The sequence below is a fragment of the Girardinichthys multiradiatus genome, chromosome 18, assembly GCF_021462225.1.
Source record: "Girardinichthys multiradiatus isolate DD_20200921_A chromosome 18, DD_fGirMul_XY1, whole genome shotgun sequence".
Taxonomy (NCBI): Eukaryota; Metazoa; Chordata; class Actinopteri; order Cyprinodontiformes; family Goodeidae; genus Girardinichthys; species Girardinichthys multiradiatus.
Genome location: NC_061810.1, coordinates 50351886 through 50365273, shown reverse-complemented (window position 1 = coordinate 50365273; position 13388 = coordinate 50351886). Strand labels below are relative to the sequence as shown.

At 42.0% G+C, this 13388-nt stretch overlaps 1 protein-coding gene and 1 long non-coding RNA gene across 2 annotated transcripts in view; one reads left to right on the top strand and one right to left on the bottom strand.

Moving 5' to 3' along the window:
* The window catches only part of LOC124884753, a 33888-nt gene extending 23354 nt beyond the window's left edge, over positions 1–10534 (top strand). The window contains exons 2-3 of the long non-coding RNA XR_007042496.1: positions 9970–10067; positions 10179–10534. This is a non-coding gene — a long non-coding RNA (uncharacterized LOC124884753). The remainder of the gene's footprint in view (positions 1–9969; positions 10068–10178) is intronic.
* Positions 1–13388, bottom strand: part of col4a3 (collagen, type IV, alpha 3) — a 66534-nt gene that overhangs the window by 36211 nt on the left and 16935 nt on the right. Inside the window, exons 5-30 of the mRNA XM_047392796.1 lie at positions 12925–12969; positions 12585–12647; positions 11510–11563; positions 11410–11436; positions 11249–11323; positions 11116–11178; positions 11000–11035; positions 10614–10661; positions 10402–10476; positions 10287–10331; positions 10132–10194; positions 10003–10047; positions 9700–9753; positions 9563–9604; positions 9255–9336; positions 8120–8155; positions 6981–7145; positions 6678–6770; positions 6486–6581; positions 6218–6288; positions 5854–6042; positions 5538–5706; positions 5373–5465; positions 3860–3964; positions 3677–3771; positions 3174–3324 (exon numbers count right to left, since the gene is read on the bottom strand). Coding sequence (XP_047248752.1) covers positions 3174–3324; positions 3677–3771; positions 3860–3964; positions 5373–5465; positions 5538–5706; positions 5854–6042; positions 6218–6288; positions 6486–6581; positions 6678–6770; positions 6981–7145; positions 8120–8155; positions 9255–9336; positions 9563–9604; positions 9700–9753; positions 10003–10047; positions 10132–10194; positions 10287–10331; positions 10402–10476; positions 10614–10661; positions 11000–11035; positions 11116–11178; positions 11249–11323; positions 11410–11436; positions 11510–11563; positions 12585–12647; positions 12925–12969 — 2080 coding nt within the window. The remainder of the gene's footprint in view (positions 1–3173; positions 3325–3676; positions 3772–3859; positions 3965–5372; positions 5466–5537; positions 5707–5853; positions 6043–6217; positions 6289–6485; positions 6582–6677; positions 6771–6980; positions 7146–8119; positions 8156–9254; positions 9337–9562; positions 9605–9699; positions 9754–10002; positions 10048–10131; positions 10195–10286; positions 10332–10401; positions 10477–10613; positions 10662–10999; positions 11036–11115; positions 11179–11248; positions 11324–11409; positions 11437–11509; positions 11564–12584; positions 12648–12924; positions 12970–13388) is intronic.

The window sequence follows — 13388 nt, the reverse complement described above, 5'->3', positions numbered from 1 at the left end:
CAGGTTTATGTAGAGTATAGGTATCTTCTCCTGATAAAAAATCTTTAACTTTTTCAACCGCGACCTTCTTTCCCGTTTCATCTTGCATAACCCTCCTCAGCCTATCTACATCCCCAAAACTTCCCGGATTTGAAGGGCTATAATATGCTTTCTTCATCAGCCGTCTTCCTGCCATCTCTGCCTTATGCTCACTCTGACGATTACTTGTTAAATAATGAGAAAAAAACACACCGGAGGGTAGATTTATCCCTTTTTTTTTATTTTTGTATTTAATAGTAAAAAGAAAAAGAAAAAAATCAGATAAAATGCAGATTAATGCTGATGAATTCAAACACTGCTAGCTTTTAAACAACACTTTTGGCAAAGGTTAATATGTTCCTACTTTAATTGTATTTAATAGTAAAAAAAAAAAAAAAAAGAAGAAAAATCATACAATGCAGATTAATTAAAGTACTGGAATACTAAAAAAAAAAAAAAATGACACAAGTCATCAAACATGTGAGATCAGTTTGTCAGTCCATAGCACTCTGAAACAGAGTTAAGTTGTTTGAGGTGTTTCTCATCGACCATGCGATCATAAACGTGCGCTATTGCACTGTGGATGCCTTGTACCGATTTCAGTTCATATAAAACCGTCTCTGCAATTGTCTTCACTCTGAAGTCATCCGCTTGTATGCGTCGAAGTACCAGAAGATTCTGAATAGCAGGAATGAGTTTGGGGGTTACGAGTCGTCGTACGATGCGTTGAAAGTTGACTTGGTAATAATCCTCCCCCAATACCTCCAGGCATTGGTGCTGACGCTGGCTTGGGTGGTTCGTTATACATCCATAGCAGGTTTCTCTGAGATAGTTCAAAGAGGTTATGTTGAATAAATGAAGTATCGCTGTTTTTACCGTATTGATGAGGGTGGTTGAGAACCAACCGTCAATTTCGTCCCCTGGTTATTCTCATCCTCCGCTGAAGGCTGAGGGTCCTGCATCGGTTCCAGGGTTTGTGTAGGGGCTTCGGTAGAGGGTGAGTAGCTGGTAGCTAACTCATCCTCCACGACCACCTTCATGTCTTCAGGCAGGACATTCGCGTCTACAGACTCGGCCATGAATAGCGGCGATGGTGAGTAGAGGTCTGGAGAAAGCGGTTGATACATTTTCATGTTGTATCCTGTAGGTGATGCAGGACTGAAGTGGGTCTCTGAGAATGAGGACGTTGAGGTGGATGGTGAGAAGAGGTCAAGGGAAGGCAGATGATATGGTCCAATGTTGAAGCTTTCATCGTGCTCAGGAGAGAAGTGGATCTCTGCTCGGTGGTTGTGGAGATCCCTGTATGGTGTTGGCTCACTCATTCTCAGGATACGGTTCTCAGTGTCTGTGAGCTTGCTGTTATCCCCCCGTATATATATATATATCATAGGAAGGGGGCGGGTCCTCAGAAGAGGGTTTGTTCTAGACGTAAAACAGGAAACGTCAGCGTTTTTTTCACTGACATGACATCGATCCAACTGCGTGAGTTGTGGAAAAGACGCTGTCCAATTTCACTCATCTTCTCTGCCCAAGCTTCAAACGGCAGAGCCAGCATTGTCTTGAATATGTCGCAGTCCTGATTGAAAGCCTCCAACACAAACAGATCTGAGGGGTTCGTCCGGTTGTTCCTGCGTCTGCTTGCCCAAAAAGACCAGCAACCATTTGCTGTGGTTTTTGACCCCCACACTGCGCTAAAGAGAGATTCTCTCGGAAGCCGAGTGGGTCCTCCTGAAAGTCATCAAAAGAAAGTGGTCAGAGCCAAGGTGGACCGGTCCATTCCAGGTCACAGAGAGGACAACCCATGCCGTCAGGTTGAAGGGCAAAGGTGCTACTTGGTATCACTGGAGCCAGTGTGCAGGAGCAGAACCACCTCAACGATCCCTTTCTCAGGCCCAGGAGGATCTGAGCGAAAACACAGGAGAAGGCAATCTCACTTCTCTCACCCAAGAAGGGGCAGAATAATCCCCGGGTGAGAGAAATTAGCTCTAGGTCAGTCTACACCTGAGAGCTGAAGATCAGATTTCTCACACCACTGAAGGGGCAGAATAATCCCCAGGTGTGAGAACGCAAGGCTCCAGGTCAGTCTACACCTGGGAGCTGAAGAGAAGAGAAGAAAGAACAGCAGAAGAAAAGGCGGATGTGATTGAGTTTCTCTCTCACTGGGAGTGGTGGAGCTTCCCTCCCACCCCAGAAGACACCGTTTGGCGAACATTTTATATTTTATAATACATTTTGATGTTTCTGTATCTTTTTCAGGTTATGATTTAACTTTGTGTGGATGAGGACTCAGAGTGTGAATTCATGGACGCATAATATGATGCATGCATGTGTTTAATGATTTTCTCTTTTACAGGGGGTACAGTAATATTTTGACTTATTTCTATTTATTTTTAGAAGGACAGTTTAGATTGTGAACTTTTTTATGAGAGTTCAAAAGGGGAATTGTAGAATATAAACCATCTATGTGTGTAACTGGAATGTGTGGAAATAGGGGGGTCAAGCTTAGGGAGTGAAGCATAGAAGGGTCCTAGGGGAGTGAAAACATAGGGAGTGAGAAGCACAGAGAGGGCAAGGGCATAAATTGGTGAATGACAAGGGAGTACAGGATAGAGAAAGTCCAAGGTCGTAAACAAGTGGAGGACAAGGAAGGCCGAGACAAGACAAGACAAGCTTGCTATAAGAAAACAACTAGAAATACTCCATATTTGGACATAAGGAAATGTTATGTTATACATGTGTGACATGATATATGTATATGTTGAACACACCCTTGAGACTGAATAAAACGAGCTGGAAGCAGAGAGTTGATCAGAGTTGGGCCTGCAGCTGCATGGGGCCTCCATCTCTCACTCTGCGCAGAAGGTGAACATAAGTAGATTGTACTTGTGTTTATTTCACTCTTTGAAACCTGTAACCAAATCAATGGACCCGGGGAAGCAGAGACGGCTTCAACAGAACTAAGACCTGAATAAACCCTGAGCTGTGGTTCGCTGTGATGATAATCTGTTGACTGGGAGACTTGTCTAAACCATTTGCGATACCTGCTATTAATGACTCAATGCAACCTTGAACATAGATGGTATCACAGGACTGGATCACAACAAACTGGGACAAACTGGGAAGATGGCCAAAGATCCCATGTGGAGTCCTGCTACCTTTTGTCCCTGGAAGACCATCTTCTCCTGGAGGTCCCTGAACTCCCTCTGGTCCTGGAAGTCCAGGAACTCCTGGTGGTCCCACACAGCCATCTTTTCCCGGAGAGCCCTGTTGACCCTCCTCACCTGGTTCACCAAAACCTCGGTCCCCCTTTTACCAAAAGACCAAAAGAAGTGAAAATGAGTCAAAACAACAGATTGCCTTCAAGCTTTGATCATTCAAACAAAATTATTTTATAACTGTAATGTTTTTTTCAGTTTTCAGGTCAGATTACTTTCAAAGTTCTCACTAGTTCAATCAGTCTCCTATTAGAAGACGTGGATTGGTTCCAAAGAGAACCGTTATGTCTGTTGTGAACAGTTGAGTCATTAGATGAGGTATTCCTTATTCATAAACTGTCCAGCTGTTTCTCTGTTGTTTCAGTCTGGTGGTTGGTTCTGTTCAACAAACTCATCTCAGCCTTTATGGTTTTTGTTTTAGGATCTTTCAGATGCTACGCTACCTTCTGGCCAATGGTCCCTGGGGGGCCCCATGGCCCCTCTCGTCCCTTGCTGCCATAATTGGGAAAACCTGGCGCTCCTCTGGAACCCTTGTCTCCTAAAGCCAAAAATGACATTTTATTTCAATTCACATCTAGTTTCTGTAAAAACTTTGAGAATTTGGCAAAAACTGTTTCAGATCTGACCCTTTAACCCTGTGGTGCCTCGGATCCCCTGGAAAGATAAACCCTCAAGTCCCTTTTCGCCCTTTGGCCCCAAAATTCCTTTAGGACCTGGAGGTCCTGTCATACCTAAGACAAAAGGAGAACAGAAACAAGATATTACCTGAACAGAACTGGAAAGATGTGGGTTTCTCAAGGGTTTAGGATTGTATGCATCTTATTTCTGGCTCTGTTCCTGAGGAATTGATGGTGTTTTGATAGCGGCTGCTGCAGTAAATTGGTTTGTTTTTGATAGTCAGTTGTTTTTTGACTGGTTTGTAGTTTAGCTAAATTCCTTCTTTGTGGTCCATTTTGATAATCACAGTTACAGACACAACTACTTGTTGCACTGTTCACAGCTCCACCTTTAATTGATGAAGCTTCCAGCTTCAGCGGGTGGATCAGTTCAAAGTCAAAACTGAAATACTCCTGTGATCAGAAGATTACTTTTCAACAGGCAAACAATCAGGATTAATATAGTGTCTAAATGGGGCTGACCACAGAAAAACACTATTTAGAATAGAATAAAATAAAATAGATATCTCCCTTATTGTAACAGATCGTGCGGGCTAGCTACGGGACATGTGCAGCAACTGATGCGCATGTGTTATGAACTGCATCACCGGAGGAGGTGCTAGAAAGGCGAGTTTTGCCTTGTTAGAAAGGTGAAAGTGTCTCTAGTTTGTTATGATGTGAGACGTGGGGGCGCTGCAAAAAAAAGGAGTTTTTTGTGCCGTTTTATTCACAGAGTCAGACTTGTCTGAGGTACCTTTAAATGCCATCACGTTAAAGTTGCTGTAAAACTAATAGTATTTGTACAAACTCATATGAGGAATTGTTTTGTGAACGTTAAGCCTCCTCTTGTGAGGGATTCAAGAAAAAAATACTTGGTGGCATTTGACCTGGTTTTGGAGAGGGCGAAAAATGGATGTTGCTTTTTTCGTACTGGTACCGGTACCGGTATGCTCGGGCGAGTTGATAAAAATACATGTGAACCAAATGTGCACGCTTACAAATAGAACCCATGCATTTTAAACATTTAAACACCTCAATAAACTTGCAAACTAAAGTGTATCATTGTGTTTGGATGAATGGACAATGAGGGTGCATGAGTGTTACTCAACCTTACTGAAGCTATGATTTGATAATCCGATTTAAAGTGGAAGCGTTTACATCTTCACGTTTTCATCCATTTTTCCCTTATGAGAGAATTGTTGGTTCGGATGTCAACAACAAACTTCATGCAAAGCATTGTGGGTTAAAGGAAGGATGGAAGAGGCGTTGAGTTAAGGTGGGTTAGAGGAATAAGGTGGATAGGATTTATAGAGAGCAGTTTAAACAGTAACAATTTGTTTTGAGCTGTAGCAGTTTTGGACATTCAGTCTCGTAATCTTGACCTGGTTTAATGTGGTTCTTTGTCAAAACCATTTGTACTGGGCTAGAAGCAGTAAATAAGGACTCTACAGAAGCAGAGTCAGCAGCTGAATCCCTCTCTTACCTCTGGACCCAGTGATCCCAAATAAACCTTTATCGCCCTTCTGGCCTGGATCTCCTGGAAAGGTTTGGATTTCCCCTTGAGAACCTTTTTCCCCTGAAACATAGACCAGTTGGCTTTTGCTCTGAGAATCATTTTCTAATCTGGGCAACATCATGATAGACTGACCTGGAGGTCCAGGTTCTCCAGGCTTTCCCAGGAGTCCCTTAGCTCCTTTGGCCCCTGGAGATCCTGGAGCCCCAACTCCAAGTTGTCCTGTAGACCCCATCTGCCCAGTCAGTCCTCTGAGACCTGTGGTGCCAAATAGCCCCCTGTCACCTTTGGGCCCTTGAGGTCCCTGAAGGAAGATGGTTTCTTACAGCCATCAGTTAGTTTTAATGATGAATGTTAAGACATAGTAATAAAACTTGGATGTGAAGGAATGAGTTAAGGAGTTTCTTTAGGTTTCTACCTATGCAGACTGGTCAAGAAAAATGATACCCACCAGGTTTCCTTTTTGTCCTTGAACACCTTTCAGACCCGGTGTTCCTGGATATCCATCCTTCCCTTCCTGTCCCTGTGGCCCAGGATCCCCCCTGTCCCCATCCTCACCCTTCTGCCCCAGCCTAGTCATAACTCCTGGCTCACCTGCAGGTCCTTGGGTCCCCGGGAGGCCGGGAAAACCAAAGAAACCCTGATCAGAAACAAACAGAGGTTTGTTGATTCATTCATCAGTTGCTAAATTTTAAGCTAGTTGCTAGAAACCAGAAGTCATCCAGAAGTCTTTAACTGCAGACTGTGAGATACCGAATCTCACCTAAGAAATGCATCAGAATTCACGTATTGCTACATGTTAAAGTAGAACTCACCTGTGGTCCTGGTGGTCCTACAATACCTTTGACACCTTTATCACCTGCAGGCCCCGTAAAACCAGCTGAACCTGGAACCAAGGTGAAAGACAAGTGAGTTTGATTTCTAGTTTAGGTCCTTCTGGATGTTCAATGTTATTCTTATTGTGCTGATCCTTCATGATGAGTCTGACCTTTGAGACTTTTGAGATGCAAGGGAGATAAGAAGTGGAAAGGCTGCTTTCTGACAGTGACCAGGTGAAAAAAATCAGAGTGACATTCTTCTTACCTGGCAACCCGCTTTGACCAGGCTCCCCTGGCTGTCCCTGAGGTCCAGGAAGGCCATACTCAAAACGACAAACTGTACAAAGCTCCCCTTTCTGACCTGAAGAACCAGATAATTACAAACATTTTGAACTTAAAAGAGTGAATGCAAGATTTTGCCACATGGTCAAGCTAAGACTGGATTATAATTACTCACCCTTATGACCAACCGCCCCTCTCAGTCCAGGAAGTCCTATCAGGCCTTTTGAACCTTTGGCTCCTAGAGGACCAGTTCCCTCCATCACAAAATCTGAGGGCCAAATGACACAAAGTTTAAGCTGTTGGTGGGAGGGTTTATGTTTCCTCAATAAAACTGAGTAAAACAGAGGTGCTCATATTTTCCACTTTTCACTTAGCTTCTTTAAGGGTTTAGAGAAGCTTGGTGATACATCTCTGACTGACATAGGCCAGGAGAAAATTAGACTGAGCATCCCAAGAAGAAAGAAGAGCATTAGTCTACTTGGTAATCCTGGTTCTCCTTGTTCTCCTTCAGCTCCAGGAACCCCTGGGGATCCGGTCAGTCCTGGAGGTCCTGTAATTACTGGCCCTGGCACTCCAGGTTCTCCTCTGGGACCCAATGAGCCAGGTGGTCCATGGGAGCCTGGTGGTCCATTGCGACCCACACCTTGAAAGACAGAATACATGTTGACACAAAAGGTGTTAATATATACAGTAACGATCCCAAAACTCTGGAAGCCAAGTCATTATCGAGTCCAAATGCATTTATAAGACAAAGTTCTGATCTCCTCTTACTGACGAGTCCATTCTCAGGTCTTCAGAGAAAACTGAAGATCCACTTCTTGCCATGAAACAAGTCTTAGACGAAATTTCTTAGAAGAAATCAGAATTAAATCTGGTCCTAACACAGCAAATCCAACTCTATTCACAAGTCTTGCAATAGTTTTTCATGGCCAAGTCCTTAGAAGAAGGCGACAAAAATCTCAAGTAGGATGCGCCAGGACTGGGTCAGAATAAAGTCTATGGAGAACAATAAACATTTCTCATCTTGTTTCACTAATGTCAGTGTTTCATGTGAAGGTCTTCAAAGGCAAGTCTGAATCGAGTCAGATTTGAAATCTTTGAACCCAAGTTTCTTTGACAAACTCCAGGTCAGTTCTTGGGTTTAGAGAGAAAACAATTTCATGAAATCCTGTTTTAAAACATTTACTCAAAGTCAAGTGTTTCATTAATTCACCCGAGCCAAGTTTCATCATTTCATCAAGATTCCAGGCTTCATTGTAAAGATCAGAGATCAAGCTTGAGTCATATGCAAACCATATGCAGTTTAGTATTCATTTAGAGTCAAAAACAAACATTTTGGACAAAATACAACTAGAGTCTCTAGTCCTACATCAACATGTCAGTTGGATTTTTAACCTTGGGAATATGAGTAAAGTCATAGATCCTAAAAAGGGACTTCTACATTCAGTCCAAGTTGGGTTTAAGACCAGACTCAAGACTTTTAACAGGTCCAAGTAAAGTAAATGGGTAGTTTTTGTCAGTTCATAAAATGTACTTTTTGAATATGCTTTTCAATCAGTTTAATCATTGCCAAACCAGGTGTTGGGAGAACAACAAAAACATGTAATTATTTTGTACCTGACTCGCCCTTCAGCCCGGGAAACCCAATCAGTCCTGCAACAGATCAGAGAAGTTTTTATTGTTTCACACATTGGTTTCCATGATTCATTGGATAACAAGACATGGTAAAACAAACCCGCAGATATGGAAATGTCCAATGACGTCTTGAGTTGCATTATTTGCTGTTATTTCAACTTTTACCTTGAACTTTTCTCAGTTTATTTCTCCTCCTAGAAGCTACACCTGACCTGGACCTGTGTTTAGCTGTGGCACCTTCCTGGAGGAGGACATCAGCTGAACTGCTGCTGGAAACAACTTAATGTTCACCCTCTACCGATGATCCACATAGCCCTGTCTTTCAGTGTTTAACCCTTTCTCTCTCCTAGACATGGCTACTGACTGAGCTTCTACTGTGACTAACTCTATGTTCTCTCTTTCAGACTCTAACCTTGAAAACTGGCTCAGAGTTTATCTGTTCTTTCTTTCTAGATGAAACGACTAAAGGAGCTACATCCATTAACATTTACTTTTCCTTCCCATAGAAAGTACTCCTGGATCAGTGCTTCTTTGTTCTCTTTGTATCTCTGCTCTGTTCTCTCAAACCTCCAGTCGGTCGTGGCAGATGGCCGCTCACATTGAGCCTGGTTCTGGTTCTGCTGGAGGTTTCTTCCTGTTAAAAGGGAGTTTTTCCTCTCCACTGTCGCTACATGCATGCTCAGTATGAGGGATTGCTGCAAAGTCAACACCAGTGACTGTCCACTGTCTCTACATGCTCATCCAGGAGGAGTGAATGCTGCAAATCACTGACTGGATGCAATCTGCTGGGTTTCCTTAGATAGAAAAACTTTTTATCCAATTTGAATAAATAACTGAATCTGACTGAACTGTTCAATGGTTACGATTAATTGGAATGTATGAACCTGACTGTTTGATAGTTAGGATTAACTAGAATGGATGAAACTGACTTGGAATCTGTCTTTATGATTGCATTGACTTTTATTTTTGGTAAAGTGCCTTTAGATGTGTTGTAAATTGGCACTATATAAATTGGTTGAATTGAATTGAAGTAACCTGATTACAGATACAATAGTAATTTTTATGTTTCAATTCCAGAAAACATCCTCTAATACAAAAGTACTAATTGTGTAAATACCTTGAAATCCAGGGACTCCTGGGGGTCCACGGGGCCCAGGGACACCTTGCTGGCCTTTCAGATATATGGGATTATAGATCGCCTAATAAAATAAAACAATACATTCCTGATCCAACAATAAACCGCTTGTTCAACACAGCAGCAGCATATCAGTCAGGCCCCAAACAAAGGCCACACCTTTATCTGATGGTCCCAAAGGCTTAGTTTAACCTTTTGCTGTTTGGGTTCCTCCGTTTATTTCCTTCAGGCATGATGATCTGCTAAAACTAACACAGAAAACTTTATCTGGCTCACAGCTAAAAACTCACCTCTCCTGGGAGACCTGGGGGACCTCGATTTCCTTTTTCTCCCTAGAGATGAAAAAAGCAACAACACAGGATCACATCAGTACAGCGAGCAGCTCTTCCTCTCCATCCATAGTTCCAGTAGCTTTGGTCAAACTCACCGAGGTACCATCAATACCAGGAAGACCGATGAAGCCAATGTTCCCGGGGGCTCCCTGCACAGAACAAATGTTTCAGACATTTTCCTCAGATTTTCCTTGTTTGGGTTGGGGCTGTTTTACTGGACATGTTCAACAGAATAGTTACACTTTTCTTCTAATCAGGTTCATGACATGTTTGTTCTATAGGGTTCTCCGTTAATTAGGTTTTAGTTAGAACCAAACCTAGATATAATGTTCCAAATGTATTTTTTTGTTTTATTTTTACATTAGGACAGTTACAGAAGAAGAGACTCTGATGTTTACCTGCTGTCCGAGCTCTCCTGGATATCCCTGCTTCCCTGGTTTACCCTGCAGCACAAACATAGAAGGTCAGAGTTGCTACTGGCTGTCAATCGCTGTACTTACCTGGTATTTTGTGGTTTTAGTTCTCACCAGGAAGCCAGGTTCACCTCTCTCGCCCTTCTCTCCTTTAATCCCAGGTTTCCCTGGGACACCCTGCAGGTGGAAATCAATGCATGAGTCTAATAATCTGAAATCTGCTGTAGTCTAAATGTTAGACTGATTATATGATGGATGGATTGACTCACAGGAGATCCATGGCAACCTTTCTGTCCTTCTACACCTGGTTCTCCCTTCAAGACAAACACAGAACATTGGAGAAGAAGAAACACATTAACATGTAAAACGTAGAGGCAGATGTACCTTCAGCTCTTTGGGTCCTTCAACGTACAGTTTGATTCCCTGCTTTCCGGGGATTCCTGGAGGTCCACGCTCACCCTGAAAATCAAACACAGCTGATCCTTCTGGTGGGGGAGTCATAGATGATCATTTGACGGTGATGAGATGAGTCTGAGTCTGTGCCCACATCAGAATTGACATTATGATGGGTTCACAAATGGACCTCATTAGTTCACCTTTAGACCTTGTGGACCGGGGCTCGTTGGACTGGACCCTTCTTGACCCTAAAACAAAGCGAGGTGGTTTCAGGCTGAAGTGATCAAACGGATCATAAAAAAGATCAAGAACATTTCAAATCTGATCCTATTAAAAGCTAATTATTCAGCATCATTCTGGACGCTGTTGGTGTTTCCACTGCAGTGACCTGTTTGTTCCACTTCAGGCTGGTTTTAGATCCCAGAGCAGAAACAGTTAAATCTACCAGTCAAGTTTTCATGGACTCAGATATCGAACATATATTTTTTCTTGTCCTGTTAGATGTCAGCGCTGCAAACAATCTCAGACAAACATTAGAGAAGTTTATTAAATCAGATCATCTTACTCAATCTAAATCCACACAAACCTTTTCTCCTTGATTTCCTGGCAGCCCTGGATTTCCCTGGAAAAAATAAAAACAGACTGCTAACAACACACAGAATGCTATAAAATAAATGATTTTTAATTAAATTTAAAGCGTACAGGAAGTCCAAATGGTCCTGCTGGTCCTGGTGGGCCTATTTCTCCTCCATATCCACGTTCCCCCTGAAACAAAAATAAATCACCACCCAACCAGGGTACAGTTTATACCACCCAATAATAATATTGCTTTTACTTTTTTGCCCTTTGGCCCTTGTGGTCCTGTTGCTCCTTTTTTTTCCTGCTGAGCGGGGAACACAAACGAGTCTCCCTGAAATCAGAAGGTCCGCAGCTTTAATTACCCAGCAGATTGTTGGTGATGAAACTCAGTATCTTCAAGTTTTGAGTGAGGTTCACCTTCATCCCTCGTGGCCCCTGGGGTCCCTGAAACACATGGACACTGTTAGCTTTAATGTCTTTTATTTAGTTTGAGTGGAACCAATCGAAATGGACTTACTCGTGGTCCAGGTGGTCCTGTAACCCCTGGGAACCCTGGGTAGGCAGCCTCCCCCTGGAAGACAATGGTAGGTGTGTGTGATTGTGTTTGGGGACACATGCATAGGATTTTGGAACAACTCAGCATTCTTATCAAGAATCTTTGATTGTGAGTCTAAGAAAAATCAGGATTGTCACAAAAAATCCCAGGTTTTATGTGGTCAGAAAATCTGACAGTTAAATAGAACTGTGGCGTACTTCAGGTTTCACTTCTAGATCCGGCCATCTTCTATATACTGTACAGGCATTAGCAAAGTCATTTTATCAGGAGATCTAACCAGTTGTTCTTTCTCTATTCTGACCTCACTTACACGTTTTCCTGAGAGCCAAAGGCACTTCAGTTACATCTAGTTGGTATCAGTTAACTTTCTCTGACTAAGTAATGTCCCTAAAGAGGTGAACTGGAACCAACCCTCAACTTCTTTTCTACCTTAAATCTTTTTTAATGATTCAAGCCCTGTTGGTCAAGTGTTGCTGTAAGCCTCAATAACCAAACCTTTAACTATTGCAGGTAAACAGACTCACGTTCAGAGGAAGCCGGTTAACCAGGCCATTTTTTACATGAGTTATAATGAAATCTTTCGTTGAGAGATTTCTCCTTGTCTTCTCCGTGTTTTGTTTATGAAGGCAGGCTGCTCAAAAGTGACAGAAAAACAGTTTTCTTCCACAAGAAGGCAAAACTGGATCTTTAACTTGTTTTATGATGCTTAAACTGCCTAGAAAAATACATGACAACAGGAAAATGACACAAACTGGATGTTTCTCGAAAACTGATAAAAAGGCAAGAAGAAAGCTGGCCAAGGATGATGCCATAGGAGTCAAGGATGCTGACACATTCCTTCAAAAGAAGACTGAATGCAGAAATTGAATGAGAAAGGTCCTTATCCTGGTGTTAGTGCAAAGCTGTGCACGCTTATAGATCCAGGTTATTGTACCTTTTTTATGACAAGTCATTTCATTACATTTGATTTTTTTGATTGATTTGTACAGAATAAATGTTGCAATGGAAAATTTATTTGCCAAACAATATTCTTTACTTTTGTCCCGTTGCATCCTGGGACTCCTGGTCGGCCCATTGGTCCTTCAAGCCCAGGGATTCCCTGAAAATAAAATTGATGTATGATCTCATCAACAGATCAGAAAAGGCTTTTATCAACCATAAAGCAGATCGATAAAACACATTCTCCTTGTTTTCTGAATCTGTTTTCTCTGCTGGGATAAAAACAATTAAGACTGATGTCTTCGTTGATTTTAAACCATATTCTTGGATTCGGAGATATTCATTAAGGGCATTTTAACTTTGAATTCATCTAATGTTTTCTTTCTACCTCTCTGGTTTGCTACCATTGTGTTTTTAAATGCTTTTTAAGCACTTACTGGGAGTCCTGGAGATCCTGGAAAACCTGGTGTTCCTGGAAGACCCTGGAAACACAGGACTGAAATATTAACAGGGTCAGAAACATAAAACCTGAGTTAAATTCCAGAGTTTCAGGGTTCTGTTAGGATGTCGACCCCCAGATGATGGGGGAAATAAAGCTGGACTAATGCTACATCCAGACTGACATCTACTTCTTCATCAACATACTATCATCATCATCATCATCACAATTAACATGATGATGACAATCATCGCTGTAATAAGATTTTATTCACCATCGTCATCATCGTTACTGTCCTCAGATCTTGCTTAATATCATCATCACCACCACAGTTATCATAACCACCACAGTTCACTGTCATCATCATCTGCATTCACTGCATCACAATCATGGTCATGATTGTGATGCATATATATATATATATATATATATATATATATATATATATATATAATGAATCAT